General features: G+C 43.4%; 1 protein-coding gene across 3 annotated transcripts in view; it reads right to left on the reverse strand.

The window, feature by feature from the left end:
* Positions 1-16,734, reverse strand: part of RBMS3 (RNA binding motif single stranded interacting protein 3) — a 1,080,127-nt gene that overhangs the window by 403,902 nt on the left and 659,491 nt on the right. For all 3 annotated transcript variants that reach the window (XM_084858281.1, XM_084858283.1, XM_084858282.1), the window contains one exon: positions 2,760-2,851. In XM_084858281.1, the coding sequence (XP_084714407.1) occupies positions 2,760-2,851 (92 nt within the window). The remainder of the gene's footprint in view (positions 1-2,759; positions 2,852-16,734) is intronic.

Genomic DNA, 16,734 nt, shown 5'->3' on the forward strand with positions numbered 1-16,734 from the left:
TACCCCAAAGCCACTTCACCTTTATCCAGGCTCAAGCCCAACTTTCATCCTCTCTCATTTTCCATTTTGGTACCATTTCTGAAATGTAGATAATGCTTGCTGCAGCCTAGTTCACAGTGACCTTTGAGACTTAATTAATATTGGAAGTATGTGATGTGAGATTCTCAGGTGAAGAAACTACAGGAATTCTAAATTGCATCAATATTTCATGCTTTCTGCATTGAGATTCTGATCTTGGCTGGAATAATCATTCAGCTAATTCACCCTCATGGCTCATTTCCATAAGCAACCTCAGAAAAGTTTCAAACTTTTAGTGAAAAGATTTCTAACAAACAAAAAGTTACCCACTTGGAAAAGGTCTGCAGACGAAGTAAATCAATTAACAGATATCATGAGAGGAGACCTGCTCCAGAAGCATGGAAACTGCTGCTGACTAGAATGTCTACAAGTGGCCTGAATAGGAATCAGCTTGGTGGCAGTTTTGTCCATGTTATACTACATTCTACCATATAATGAGGTATCCCCTCATTATGCAATGTTACACTGTGCAGGGTATACAGTGGGTAGCCAGGGAATGTTGAGGAGCATTCCTACATGAGCAATTTATTGCATGCTTGTGACTGGCCACTCACAGAAGTTTGCGGGTCCTTCACACAACAACGTCAATCTCCAGGAAGTCTCCTGCACTTTCTTCCTTTATCCCACTTTCAAAAAGCTCAGAGATAAAGCGACAAGGGACGTTAACCTGTTCTATCTGCTGTGTGTAGTGATGGCAAAGCACTATTATCACAGCACCATCTAGTGGCTAGATGAAACTTATAGAAGCATATAGAACTTGCTGAGGAAGGACTTTTCTTGATTCACGTGTCCGCCCGTGTAAAGGAGCCAGTCACAGTCCCGCAAAGAATCTGGAAGCAGAAAGCCCTGGTAAGGATGTAGACATTAGTTTCATGTAGAGAAGCCCAGATCTCATCTCATCTCCATGCTAGGAACATAAGAAGCTGCCTTATACTGAGACAGATCATTGATCCATCTAGCCCAGTATTGTTTACACTGACTGGCAGCAGCTCTCCAGGGTTTCAGGCAGAATTCTTTCCTAGCCCTATCTGGAGAAGCTGGGATTGAATCTGGGACCTTCTGCATGCAAAGCAGCTACCCTACCACTGAGCTATGCCAGTGTAAACTGGCTCATCAAAGAAGTTGTCCACCTCTGATCCAGGCACGTTTGAAGATGACATCAATATTATGCAGTTCACATCTCAAAGGATTGCGGTAAGCTCCCAGAATCTGTCACTGATATCATCTCCTCATGCTTCCATACATTTAAGTGCTTCATTGCTAGGTCTTTAATGCAGAAGGCTTCTTGTGAGCTTGAAAATTAGAATCTTCCTTTTTTCATAAACACTCCTAGGACATTCTTTGGACAAAAAACAAAATCTCCTCCCATCAAGGGTGAGTTTACATGTTCACATTTACAGGGATTTCTAACAGAAAGGCTCAAAATTTTCTAATACATTTGTTGTTGTCTTTAATTGTTTATATTAGAAACACCTACAAGGTAAAAACAAAAAACCCACAACATGAATTTGAGGCATTTATAACTATTTTAATATCCAAAATCCACAACTGCACCTTAGTTTTACACATAGAGTCCAATAATAAACAAGAGACTCTTAACAGAAGACAAAACAATCCTCAGTAAAGCCTTTGACCAAAGCCTTGTTTGATTGTTGTTTGTAAATACATTATTTCAGTGGAAAGACTGGAGAGAAACTGAATACATAATAAAACAAATATGACACACAATAATGCACAAGATTTCATTAGAATTAGGGTGGGTTCTTTTGTTTCTTTTCTTATTGCAGTCACATCATCACACCCTGGGATCCCTTTGAAGCTGGGTTGTTTAAAAGAATGCAATGGACTCTACAATTGATACATGGTAGACAAATTTCAGAATGAATGGAAATAAGAAGCAATCTAAACCCCATCTGCATTTATTGCATTCCCCAAAACATTCTCCTATGCATTCCCCTATGCTACAATAAATGAGTTCCAAGACATGCAAATCTGGCATGCATATTTGACTTCAGGACTATCCACAGGTGTACTCCTATCTGTCTCTACCATCCAGAAAGTGTCCAATACTGTATTGAACAGCTGATGATCCAAGGTCAGTCACGCATCATTTCGGCTCGTGTATATTCTTTGCATCTGGCCCACCCTACTCTTCCTACAGCCTATACATCTCTCATGTCATTCACCAAGCAACGGAATGGTGCAAGTCTTCAGCAGTCCACCCTGCCTCAAATAGCTGGGCTATGCAGCTCTCCCTTCTTGTTCAACACTTCCTGCCCCCTGCACAGTCATATTTAATGCTTAGATGTCAGTGCTCAGGGAGCTTTCTGCAACCTAAAGGGACCCCTCCCTTGTCCCTGCACCACAACATGTCAATCTTAATTCTGCTCTCATATACTTATGAGGTTCCTTGAAGAGCAGATGGGAAAAAAAGAAAGAAAAGACGAACCAAACATTTAAGATATAGTTATCATAAGCACTGCCCAGCCAAGAAACAAATACATCTGTTAAGCCAAATGACAAATTTGTGCACGAAATAAAACAAGATCCCAAGAAATTCTGATTTAGAAAAGAGCAAGATAATGGAACAATCTGTCAAAATTCTTGCTATACAGTGTAATATTGGAACACAATAAGATAAAGAATTAAGAATCAAAGAAGTGTTCACTCTTTCATCTTACCTTTGCCATCTGGGCTTGCACTCCATTTGCTTTAAGAGATGCTACTGCTTTCTGTGCTGCTGCTGGACTGTCAAAATCTACAAAACCGTAACCTGGGCGGGGCGGCGGGGGGGGGGGGGGAGAGAGATACAGAAGCATTCATTAATAGTATACTAAGCATTCATTAATACATTTAAAATATTTTAAAATAATATTTAAAGAGCATCCTACTTTACGAAATGCGTGCCAGTTTTGAAAACACCTTCCCTGCTATCAACCACAGCTACCATGTTAGCTTCTCCTTCCATCTCCATCTCTCAAAAACCAATAAGGCTCAAACAGCGGCTACTTCAAGATACTGGAAGGTGATTCAGCAGCATCCAGTTCAGTTAGGCTGGGCAACATAGGAAGCTGCCTTATACCAGATCAAACTATTGGTACATCTAGAGCAGTATTGTCTACCCTGACAGGCAGCAGCAATTCAGCTTCCCAGCCAGAAATATTTCCCATCGCCTGCTACTTCTGACCCTTGTTAACTGGAGATGCCATAGATTGAACCTGGGACCTTATGCATACAAAGCACATGCTTCGGCACTGGGCTATGGTCACTCCCCTAATAACCTGGTCTTTGGATGTAGCATCTTCCATGCTTACTAAATGAAAGTGCTTGTGGATTTAACAAGGATCTTTCTCGGAAATATTTTTATATCTTACTCTGCCAGGTATGATCTCAATTCCCTTCCGATCAGGCACAGAAATCATTTTTCTCTCCTTTGGTGATCATGGCACAGATTTCAAAGGACTTTCACAGAATGATGCAACTAAAGAAGCATTGCATTCAAACATATTTTGGACCCCCAATTCCTTAATACGTATTTTGTGAGTACTTTTTGAATCTATGTAATGTCATGTGTCTCTTGGGAAAAGGCTGCAGCTTCACCTTCGCCTCCTCTTCATCCTTGCTGCAATCCATATAGCTGACACTAACTTGCCAGAAAGCTAAAATAATATTAGTACTAGAATGCTGATAGCTTAACAGCTTTCAGGCAGACATCTCCATTTACTAGGTCAATATGCATTAATACAGAAGGCAGCCACAAATATGCTGCTGCACTGACTGCACTCCATTCTTTTTATTATTATCTGAAAGCCTTGAGCATGAATGGGGGCGGGGGAAGAAAGAGGGAAAAATGTACGTAAGCACCCCAGTCAAATCCCCAAAACTACAAACATACATTCCATTCTAAGAAACTGCCAAATCCAATCCTATATTGAAGATCAGATATCTTACAATAAGCCTCAACTCCTACATACATTTTAACTGAGAGTAAGTCCTATTGAATTCAGTGGGGTTTACCTCTGAATAGACCCTGTGTAGCTTTGCCCTGTGTAGCCTTGCCTAAACATACTTAGTAGGAAGGACACCCCATTTGAAACACTGAAATTTACCTAGAGTGGCCATGTGTCCTCTTTTACAGAGGACAGGCCTCCATTTAAACAGCTGTCAAAGATGCATCTCCAGGGACTGTCCTCTATTTTGAAGATGTCCTCTATTTGAAGGGCTGTCTAATACAAGTCCAATATAAAGATAAAGAACCATCAGAAGGCAGAGCTGGGCCTTGAGGTTGCCCATCAGCAGCACCTGGACAGCAAGTGAGCAAGGCACACAGGTCACTTAATCTCTGTCTTCACACTATGGTGAGATAAACTGTATTTCTATTTAGATTATGGTAATTATTTCTTCATTTGCATCTATACATATAAATCAGCATATGCAAATCAGTATCCCCTTTTGTTCTCTTTTTTGGTAATGCACGTCCTCTTTTGGAGATTCCCAGGTGGCCACCCTAGACTCTAGAGGAATATGTGCTAGAGATACATATTTTGAGGGAGAGTTAGGGGTTAAACCTCTAAGGTAACATTCTAGAAATTAGCAATAAAAACCATAACTTCTAACATTCAGAAGTTCAGAAGCGGCAGGTATTCATTCGCCTTACTGATGTAGAGAGATCAGAGACCTAGATGTGCGCTTCCATTATCTGCCTAAGGATCCTTATTCATGACCAACCAACAGAATACAGTCACTATGAATTTATCAAATAAGCTCATATTTGTATACAGCCAATACAGTCAGGGAGAGTGCAATACTGCTGATTCTTCTTCACCTATCAAAAGTCGATGGCTTTTGATAACAGTGAACATGATATCTTTTTGGACTGGCTATACAGGTAGAGTGTAGGAGACACAGTGATACAGTGGTTCTATTTCTACCTGTAGGGTCCATTTAAGAAAGTGGCATTGGGGAATTTCTGCTCAACTCCATGGCACCTGTGATGTGAGGTCCCAAAAGGGTCCATCTTGTTCCTCATGCTTTTTATATGAAGTCACTGATGCAGTGTCTGGATTCAGTAACTGGCTGAATGAGGGCTAATAAACTGAGGTTGAATCCTTACAAGATGGAGACTCGTTTTTTAATGCTCATTGTAACTCTAACATAGGAGCAGGGCGCCCGATCTGGGTCTTAAAAACTACACACACACACACACACACACACACACACACACCCCACCACATACTATAGTCCCGATCTAGATCAGGGCTGCTGAACCTACTCCAGAGAAAAAAAATGGAAAAGAGATGTAGCTGCTAGACACATATTTAAAGTTATGTTTGCTTTGGCCCTCTGTGGATAGATGGTTCTTATGTCCAGGAACTGGCCTGTTCTAGACACTAGGGATGTTAGAGAAATCCACGGCGGATTCAAATGAGGCTGGATTCTTTGGAATCCGGCCTCCGGAATCTGTGGTGGATCGGCCCCACTTGCCTCCACTCCGCGAGGATTCCGCATGGTACGGCACTCGGCTGCTTGCTCAGCCAGAGCCGTTCTCCTCCGCGCCGATCGCCATTAAAAAAAATGGCTATCGGCAGAATGTGCCCATAGACTTAGTCGCCAATAGAGCCGTGAATCTTGCATATAAGTCTATGTGTCCATAGGCTTATATACAAGATTCAGGGCTCTTTTTTGCATCTAAGTCTATGGGCACATCCTGCTGATTGCCATTTTTAAAAAAAATAGAGCTGTGAATCTTGCGTATAAGTCTATGTAGACTTATACGCAAAATAGACTTATACACAGAACAAAGCCGTGAATCTTGCATATAAGCCTATGGACACAAAGACTTATACGCAAAATTCACGGCTCTATTTGTGTATAAGTCTATGGGCACATAGACTTATATGCAAATAGATCCTCATGTGGTGCAGAGTGGTAGGTGGCAGTATTGCAACCAAAACTCTCCCCATGACCTGAGTTCGATCCCAGTGGAAGCTGGGTCCCAGGTAGCCAGCTCAGGTCGACTCAGCCTTCCATCCTTCCAAGGTCGGTAAAATGAGTACCCAGCTTGCTGGGGGAAAGGCAGTCATGACTGGGGAAGGCAATGGCAAACCACCCTGCTACAGTCTGCCATGAAAACGCCAGCGAAAGCGGCATCCCTCTAGGAGTCAGCAGTGACTCAGTGCTTGCACAGCAGGAACCTTTCCTTTTTCCTTTCCTATGGGCACATCCTGCCAATTGCCCCTTTTTTTTTTAATGGTGATCGGTGCGGAGGAGAACAGATCTGGCCGCCCTGGTAAGCAGCCCTCAAGCCAGGTGGCTCTGCGGAATCCTCACAGAGCAGAGCTGTTCCGGAGGATTCCAGGGAGGGGGGGGGAGAAACGGATCGCCTCCCCCCACCCCCGGGCAGATTCCCCACTGTAATGGATTGTGGGGAATCTGTACATCCCTACTAGACACTCCCCCTTAAAGAGCAGGACATAATTTGGGGGTACTCCTTGATCCAATCTTTCCCCTTGAGGCTCAGGTAGCATTAGTACCTGGTTTGGAAACTATGCCCATTCTTGGATGGGGACAGCCTGGCCAAACTGGTACATGCTCTCCTAATCTCCCAAGGATTCAGGAGGTACATTTATGTTATTACCTTCTCCATATATGTAGTTACACAAAATGCCCTACCCCGTGTCCAGCTTGCCTGGCCATGGGGAGCCATTGCAGGTGATGGTGGTGTGGAGAGACAAGGGAGGCTGCCATTGGCAGACTCTGGTGGTGCCAACAGGGTTGGGAGGGGACCATGAGGCACTTTTAGCTCTCTGGGCCCCTCTTCAACACCTCTTTGAAGTGCAGCTCCCTCCCTCCTTGTATGCAGTGTGGGTTCTGCTGATCTCCCTTTTGGGATCTGTAGGAACTTTTGGCTCACAGTCTGAATGGCCGGGGGTGTGGGTGTTTTTGCCTACTCCACACTGTAAGTGTGGACGGTGTGTCCACTAGGTTCATTTTGGTCTTATTTGCTGGTCAGGTTGTCTGGTCACATTTTCAGGTAGGCTGTCAGGGATGGGCAATGGAAGGAGAACAACGATGGTGAGCATTCAGAGGCACTGTTTTGGTGACAGGTGATGCCTGAGGCCTCCCACTCTGGGTTTTGCAGCTAGGGATGACAGAGAATTCCACCACGGATCTCGCGGAGGCCGAATGCCAGTGCAGTCGGCCCCCCAAAATCTGTGGTGGAATTGCCTACCCCCCCGCCCCCCCCCCCCCCGCGGATCCCCCCGGGACGAGACTTACTTGGGACGGATCTTCCAGGCGGTGGCAGCTCCGGCGGTGGCTGCGGCGGCTGCGGCAGCTGGTCTTCCGACCGGCTGCCACTGCCGCCATTTGCAGTTTGTTTGTTTTTTTACACAGACATGATAGGCTACGTAAGTTTTTACGTAGCCTAAAACGTCTGGGTAAAAAAAAAGGCGTACGCAAATGGCGGCGGCTACGGCCGGCCGCCACCATTTGTATACGCCTTTTTTTTTTTAACCCAGACGTTTTAGGCTACGTAAAAACTTACGTTGCCTAAAACGACTGGGTTAAAAAAAAAAAAGGCATACGCAAATGGCGGCGGCTACGGCCGCTGCCATTTGCATTCCTTATTTGGGCCGTCTTACTCTACGTAAATTATTACGTAGACTAAGACGGCGAAAATAAGGGGAACGCAAATAGTGTCCGCTACGCTATTTGCGTTCCCCTTATTTTCGCTGTCATAGTCTACGTAAATATTTACGTAGATTAAGACGGCCAAAAAGAAGGAACGCAAATGGCGGTGGCCGTAGCCGCCGCCATTTGCGTACGCGGGGGTAACTTAGGGATGTACGAAAGTCACTTACCTTATGACGAAATTGATCCGCGGTGGGGGGGAGGCACTCCGTCCCTCCCCCTGAAATTCTGGCTGGGGTAGAGGCGCCCCGTCCCTCCCCCCCAAAATTCTGGCCGGGGGGGAGGCGTCCCGTCCCTCCTGCTGCGAATCCTGGCCGGCTGGGTCTGCAAATGGCGGTGGCCGTAGCCACCTCCGTTTGCGTCCCTGCAGTCAGCCGTGATAGGCTACATAAACATTTACGTAGCCTGTCACGGCTGAGTAAAACAAAAACAAAAAAACCCCGAGCATATGCAAATGGCGGTGCCCATTTGCGTTCCTTATTTTGGCACGTCTAGTCTACATAAACATTTACGTAGACTACGGTGAAAATAAGGGGAACGCAAATAGTGTAGACGCTACACTATTTGCGTTCCCCTTATTTTCGCCGTAGTCTACATAAATGTTTATGTAGACTAGACGTGCCAAAATAAGGAACGCAAATGGCGGCGCCCATTTGCGTACGCGCGGGTTTTTTTGGTTTTTGTTTTACTTAGCCGTGATAGGCTAAGTAAACATTTACGTCGCATATCATGGTATTTTTTAAAAATCTAGCCGTGATAGGCTATGTAAACATTTACGTAGCCTACCACGTTTGTTTGGGTTTTTTTTACTGGAAATGGTGGCACCGAACCGCCGCCAGAGCCGCCACTGCCAGGGAGATTCACCCAAGTCCCGTCCTGGGGGGGGGCAGACCGTTTTGCCACCGATTTCGGGGGGCCGAATGCGCTGGCATTCAGCCTCCCCAAGATTCGTGGCGAAATTCTCTGACATCCCTAGGTTTTTTTTTTTTTTCCCAGAGCCCTCCGCGGCCGGAAATCCGGCTGCAGACGGCTCTGGCCTGGCTGGGCCTGGCCGGCTGCTCCACAGAGCTGCTGCGGACCACAGCCAGCTGCGGAGGATTCCAGGGGGGAGGAATGGAGCGCCTCCCCCCCTGGCCAGGCTTCCGGGGGGAGGGACGGAACGCCTCCCCCCCACCATCAGCATAATCCGCGAAAGGTAAGTGATTTTCGTACATCCCTATTTGCGGTCCCAGTGGGGGGATAAGCGTTAACTGTGAGGCCAACTCACTTCACCCACCCAGTGTTTTGCAGCCAGGGAGAGGGTGACAAGGGAAGGCCTGCCTCCCCCAAAAGGGGAAGTCCTAGAGGGGTGCCAGTCTCTTTGACGCCACTCAGCAGGCTTTGAATGTCTCACCTGATATAGTGCCTAGCTAGGTGCTAGCACAGATTAGTTACCCATCCAGGTCTTCCCCTTTGCAGATCAATCAATAAATGTGGCTCAGTTTGATACCAATCACATGTGTCTCATCTCTTCATTTCCACTTTTACACCCACAGTAATACATACATGGACATACTTACATGTATAATACACACAAAAGGAAATATTTATTGTGTATTGAAACATCATAAGCATTAATAAAAATACTTGAAATATTAATACATTTTGCCCCTTGAATTACATTCTTTCATTAATAAACAATGCTAAATATATTACTGGCTAAATTATGCTCTTGGATGGACAGCTTGATCAAATATGTTTATATTACTTGCCAAGACTGATTTATAATTTACTAGCTGGTTTGCCTTACTAGCTAGGTTGTCTTACTCAAGACTCTCGGCTTCAGTTACCCACCTGCAAAATGGATTTTATAGTGACCTATCTCACAGAATTTTCACAAGGAAAAGCACATTTACAAGATTGCAATTCATGACGCACATTAGAAGTGCCAGATAAATAAGAAAAAGTTAGTCAGAAAATAAACACTTGAAATCATATGGTCGTAAAGGTGACCAAACTAAAAGGAAAGAGTACAGGAGGCTCATGGGAGAGATAACACTGGATAAGCCTTAATACTGGACCGTTACCAGCCAAAGATGTAGAACTGGCATATTCCCAAGAGTTCTGTAGCACACAAAACCTATTAATGTTGATGTCATTTGTTCATTCTGGAATATTTGTAGGAAGAACATTCACATATTATGCACCTATTAAGGCCAGTCAAACAGTCACTGTGACTGCTTCCCCTCCAAATGGTGCCACACAAACAACACAGGAAAATTCAGTTTGCATTATGTTTTTATGTTTTAATTAACTATTTCATTTTCTCAACCATATTCCTCTTTTTTGTCTTCTTCTCACAGCATGCTACAAAGAAATGAACTGCTTATACACAGCAGTCCTAAATGTTCAGCGGAGAAGCTGTGAAGTTTGAATTACTAAGGCCACAATCCCTCAAATGCTTGTTCTGAAATAGAACTGTTAAGTTCATTATAGAATAAATAATTGTATCAATGTTAACTAATAAAATCTGTGATTCAAACAGCTTAATCCTCCTAAGCATGTTTGCTCAGCATGAACATTTAGAAGGACTGTGGCCTTAGTTTAGCAGTTTTCCTAACTTCTTTATGTCAGCTACATTTACTTGCCCGTATGGAAACTGAGGAGGCTGAAATATGCTATTGACACACTCATGCATCAGCATAACATATGAAAGAGTAGAGAAGTAAGATTAATCCAAGTGGTATGTTTACAGTATATCCAACTAGTTGGGAGACTGGAAGAGATCCCACCACAGGCAGCGCCTGCCATATTCCACACAAATTAAGATACAAATCTAACAAAAGATGTAAATAGAGTGATTAGCATGGCTGGTCCCTATCAGGAGGCAGAGTGAGACACCCACCTCAGGGGGATAATTTTGGAGGCCATTAAAGGCTGGCAAATTGACAGTTTTTAATTACCATGGGGGAGAGAGTTTGGATTTTCTACAGCAGCTGCTTAAATGCCTTCCACCAGCTCCATTCAGTAGATTCCATGCATGAACTTCAATCGCTGCACAGAGATGTAGATATGGTTTGGCTGATATACTATCTTAAGACCAATGAGCCCTTCAAAGCTAAAACACTAGTGACCAGGTAGCTAATCTATTCCCTCACTGGGATTTCATGTAAAGTTTTACTATCATTGCCTTTTTAAAGCTTATTCTTGTTTCCACAGGATGTCATTTTGCTACATTTCTCTGCTGCATGCACATTACCAGCAGGAGAAATGACAACCCAACTTAAAGCTCCATGTTCTCCTGCATATCAGTATTTAGCAGAGCTTCGGCTATTGGGTGGTATAGAAATGAAATAAATAAATAAATAAATAAATAAATAGCACTGCCACATTACAAAGCCAGATTTGGTTGCCCTAAAATGACAGCAATTATTCTGTCATTTCAGGGCATGTATGTAGGCAACAAATGTTTATGAATGGAAAGGAATTCCAGAGCTGGAGCCCACTTTGAAGATGGAATACGAGCAAGGAAGACCAAGTTCTCAGATAATTTAATTGCTTTAAACAACTGTACATACAAGTATTCGTGAAAGAAACATACGTTTCAAGCAGTGGTAAAGCAGAAGGTTGATCAATACCACCAAGATGCAAATTGTTCATTTATCTATATGTATTAGGGAAGAACATGAATAACTTACTTACATATTTTAAATAATACAAATTAGCACCAATTTATTTATCTATTTGAAACATTTCTACACTGTCTTTTCTCCAGGATTTCAAATGACCATACTGACCCTCAAGACAAAGCTAACTGAAGGATTTCTGTGACCTCTGCAAATGGGAGTGGAACTCCATGCCTTTGACGTCATCGGATGATTTCAGAAGCTATTCCTTGGCAGGATATCTGGAGAAGAATATTTGCAGAGTGCTTCATCATCTTTACTGTGCTTGCACTCACAAGCAACCCTGTCAATTGTGTCACTACTATTCAGGGCTGGCCAGCCATATGAGCTTTTGGGACAATGCCTTCAACTCTGAACTGTCTGTAACACATACACGCCTTTGTCAAGAGAGTCTACTGTAATTACTAACCCCCAGGAACCCCATTCTGAAAAAAAAAGGGAAAAAAGAGACTAATTTGACTTTGGCATGATGCCATTAAAGCTCAGTCGTGAAGGAAGAGGAACAACTGAATCTGTACCTACCTGTGAGGGGGGAGGACCCACTTAAAGAAGCAGCAAGGAGAATTTTATGTGCCTCTAATAAGCACTATCTGAACACACAGTCAGATGCTAAACAACGACGTCTCCCATAACCTAAATGGCTGAGGGCCTCCTGGGCTCAGTTTCTCAATTCCATAATTAACTTGGCAGCAGGTTCAAATGAATTAAAACTGAATGTCACTATTTTTGCAACAAATCCCTCATCCTTGTTTTTCCTGCTTGTCAGGAGAAGACCAGCAGAACAGCAATTAGTGGTAAGCAGTGCAGTGAAAAAGAACCAAGTATGCACTAATTAGGTCACTCACCAAGCACATTCATTTCACTGGCAGATTTAATCAATGTTTTCCTGAAATGCCTTAAATCTCTTATGCTAATTTAAAGTTTTGTTATTATTGTTCCTTTAAACACAGATGGGATGCCTGGAGATTTTCAAGTGCTTTTCTTCCCCTTCAAAAACACTTTCTAAATATTATGCCTCACACTTACGGCTTACCCACATTACATAGGCAAAGTTATAATGAAATCATTAAAAAATGTGCTGCCTATATTTTAATGTCGAAGAATATGGTGGGCAGAACTGGGAAAAGGTCAGATAATTGTATGTGTGTTATATTAAACAACCCACAGATATAACAATGTGTGAACATAAATTCATTTCATTTCCGCTGTAGATATTTGCAGTCCAAAAAAATAAAATCTCAGCAAGGTCTGAGGGTGGCCAATAAGGCTTGGCCACCCTCAGATGCCTTATCGAGCCTGCAAGGCTGCCCACCCCCTGCATGGAAATCCATCTGTGGTCTGTGGATTGGTTGTTCTAGGGGGAAGGGCGGCAGAAAACCTTTACAGCCAGGTAGAGGAAGATCTGGATTCGGATCCACTGTCCAGACATGTAAAAAAACCTATGAGCATTTTTATAAAACATCGTATGCAATTTAACTGTTACTTCGTATTTCCTACAAACACTCTTAAAACATGAGAACAGACTTGTTTGTATTTGAGTTGGGGCTTGGATAATCATTTCACTAATGCTGGATTGTATCATATTTACTGCAGCACAGAAGTCCATAAGGAACAAGAGGAGTTCAAAGGCCTGTGTGGTGTAATGTAATGTTAAGACATAGTAAGCGCATCATTGGCGTTTATTCAGCAAACAAAATCTTTGCATGGATCCTTTTATGATGCCTGTTTCAGAGTATTTTGGCCTGAACTGTGACAGTGCAAAAGAAGCCAGAGAATCTGACAGACCAAACAGAAAACCAAACACCCTATGGCAGTATTGCAAGAATACCTGTTTTTGAAGGAAGAAGTGTGAAACCACAAAATTACTCCAGGGAGCTTATGAGGTCACCTTGTATCTCAGGAGAAGCAGTTCCCCATGTATTCTAACTAATTGCACTAAGGATGGTGAAGAAAGAAGGGGGGGGGGATACAATCCAGCAATTTCCTTTAAATATAAATAAGAGACATCATTATCTTAACTTGATGTGAATGGGTTCAACTATGCTCAGAATCCTGACCCAATTTTTCCAGTGAGTTGCTGGAATGGGATGGCAGGGTGTCTTACTTTTTTTTCGTGAACCACCCAGAGAGCTTTGGCTATTGGGTGGCGCATATATATATATATATATATATATATATATATAAATAAATTTACTGGCAACCATTTGAACTGAACAACTAAAAGGAAGCCAATCTGTTGGGAGAAGAGTCTGGATTCAATCTCCTTGACCTGTTCTCTAAGGATGGAGAACAATTTATGAAAGGGAAGAGGGATTTAAATTCAGCTCCACCCCTCTTTGTAAATTTGCAAGGCATGCTTACCTACCCCCACCCTCTCTGAATTTCACCTCAGTGTGTAATGGCTCAGTGCCCATTACAAGGAAAAATTGCAGCTGAGGCTAAAGCCAAGGGCTACTCTAAACAGTTCCTACATTCTGAGATGTTCCTGCCAATGTGATCTCCCACCAAACTGATCTCCCCACCAATAAGTTGAAAAAGAGGGGGGATAGCAGATGCAAGGGCTGGTGATGGTATCTTTGGAGAATTCCAAAAGCTCAACTTTTTCCTGTAGTTTATCCAAAAAGGCACAGAAAGACCTATCCCATTCTGAATGGAGATGGGTGGGTTTCATCCATCACTATTGATCAACACTATCAAGAGCTTATGGTGCCAACCATCTCAACTACAGTTCTTACTCCAGATCTAGCTAGATGTTCCTGGGATCCACAAATGTAGGTCCATTTTTGCACACATAGTTCCCAATTTAATAGACACTGTGCATGTGGAAGCCTAGTTCAGGGATAGGCAACATGGTGCCTGTGGGCCCCAATGTGTCCCCAGACACCTTTCTTGGCACCTGCCAAGGTTCCCTGCCCCTTCCACTTTAAAAACATTTTAACACATTTTCTTATCAGCAGCTAGGACTGCTGTAAACTTAAGTAGGTTTCTGTTAGTGCTGAAAACTGTGGGTTCAAAGGAGTTGTTTAGTGTGCTGGGGCTTAGACCCCACCTCTGCCTTGTACGCAGTCTTTTTGGTCATTTTATTTGTCCTTTGGCAGCCATCTTGTGTTGGTGCCAACAAAAATTTCTCAAATTGCCAAATGTGCCCACAGTGCAAAAAGGTTGCCTACCCCTGCCTTAGCTGGGTCATGGTGAAAATCTAGTATACATTCCATATACAGGCTTCTTCAAAAGTGGGAAGATAAATGAAAATATGCAAGGCATGTATACATGCAAGCACATCTACACATTAATCTATACCTATATACAGAAATGGTAATGCTTATTATTGTTCTCTAGGGCCTTCTCATCCACTCACTCCATGAAGATCTTGCACAATCTGTTTTGTAGAATTTTTCGCCCTCTTTTAAAAAATCTTTGCTTAACTATAGCATCTCTTAAGGAGTAATGTGCATCCCAACCAACAGGTAGTGGGCAAAAAATCTGATTATCCAATAATTTACTATGCAAATTCCAGTGATTTTTTTATGCACAGAAGATAAAGAATCAAATTAAAGTCTTATAACCCTTGGAAAATTAGAGTTAGCAAGCAGAGAGGTTGATTTGCCCTTGAAAGCTAAATTACTAAGTGCAAATTGTGTAACGTTCACACAGATTGTACCACCTCTGAATGCATAAGCACCTTAGCTGTTAAATATTTTAAGTTATTAAAACATATGATTTTAAGTTAGTAGTTAAACTGCAATTGATCAACTTCCTACTTTAATACATAAGAGGAAGTACTTCACAGCCAAACAGGAAAGACACTATCCACAATCTACAAAAGATATAAAACGACCATGACTGCGCAGGTTGCCCAGACATTCTGGCTTTCTTCACACAGAGCTTTTATCCTGCTCCTTCACGGAAGTCCGTGGGCTCTTTACATGACACTGTGACCCTCCAGGGCACCTCCTGCACTAAATGCCCTTTGTTCTGTTTTTAAATAGATCGCAGATAATGAGATATCAAAGTACCCCGTTGTGTTCCGCTTGAGTTCCCTCCGTGAAAAGAGGAAAAGTGGCAAGAAGAGGAGTGAGATCAATGAAAGATAATGGAAGACTCGGATATGGGAAGGAGGAGGGGGGAAGGGGAGCGGGGAAAGGAGGCACGTGAAAAAGGAAGTCGTTGTGATCCTGCATTAAAAACGGAAGCAGAAAGCCCCATTTTAGGCTGGTGTAGAGATGCCCTCTGTTTGTTACACAGGCAATATATAAACTTGAAGGGTTTTTTTCCCTTTTGTTTATTTGGGGTAAATTTAGGGATGTACGAATTGTGTACCTTCGGTGCCGTTTGACTTCCGCAGTTTGTGGTCAGTGCTCCGTTCCACCGTTCACAAGTCCCTGGAATTCTCCTCTTTTTTTTCCACTCCAAAAATTACGAAGATAAATCTGTACCAACAACTGTAATTCCAGTGCCCAGCCATCTCCATGAGTCTGCATAACTTCCGTAAGAATCGCTATTTTTCGTAAATATTTACATATTTTTTTCTCCTGCCCTGACATGCAGTAATTACTTTCAGCCAAAACACTTCCTCTTCCTTGTAGGAGCTTCCCAAAAGAAGGCTGTCTTAGGTGTGCCTGAGTGATAAACTATTTGTTTAAATTAACACTGTTTTAGGGTCGGCGGAGAATTTCTACCTGAAACTTCGGGGGGCCGAGCGCCAACGTGTTTGGCCCCCCGAACAAGTTTCGGAGAGAAATCCTCCGAACCCCCCCGCCCCCCGCACCCCCCCCAGGACGGGACTTACCTTCGCCGAATGTCCCTCCCGGCGGCGGGTCCGGCCAGCGGTTCGGCGGGTGTTCGAGCGGGGCGGGAGCGGCAGCCGGTCTTTCGACCGGCTGCCACCGCCGCCATTGCAATCAAAGAAGAAAAAAAAAATGCCCCCTAATATGCTACGTGACGATTCATGTAGCCTATCACGGCTAGATTTGCAAAGTCAGCCGTGATAGGCTACGTCAATCGTCACGTAGCCTATCACGGGTGACTTAAAAAAAAAAAAAAAAAAAAGTGTATACGGATAATGGCGGCCCCCATAGGGAGCCGCCATTCCCGTTCCTTATTTGGTCGCTGTAGTCTACGTAAAGATTTACGTAGACTACAGCGACTAAATAAGGAACGCGAATGGCGGCTCCCTATGGGGGCCGCCATTAGCGTACGCGCTTTTTTTTTTTTTTAAAGTCACCCGTGATAGGCTACGTGATGATTGACGTAGCCTATCACGGCTGACTTTGCAGATCTAGCCATGATAGACTACGTG

The sequence above is a fragment of the Heloderma suspectum genome, chromosome 5, assembly GCF_057233095.1.
Source record: "Heloderma suspectum isolate Gila_16-S chromosome 5, 16-S_ref, whole genome shotgun sequence".
Classification (NCBI taxonomy): domain Eukaryota; kingdom Metazoa; phylum Chordata; class Lepidosauria; order Squamata; family Helodermatidae; genus Heloderma; species Heloderma suspectum.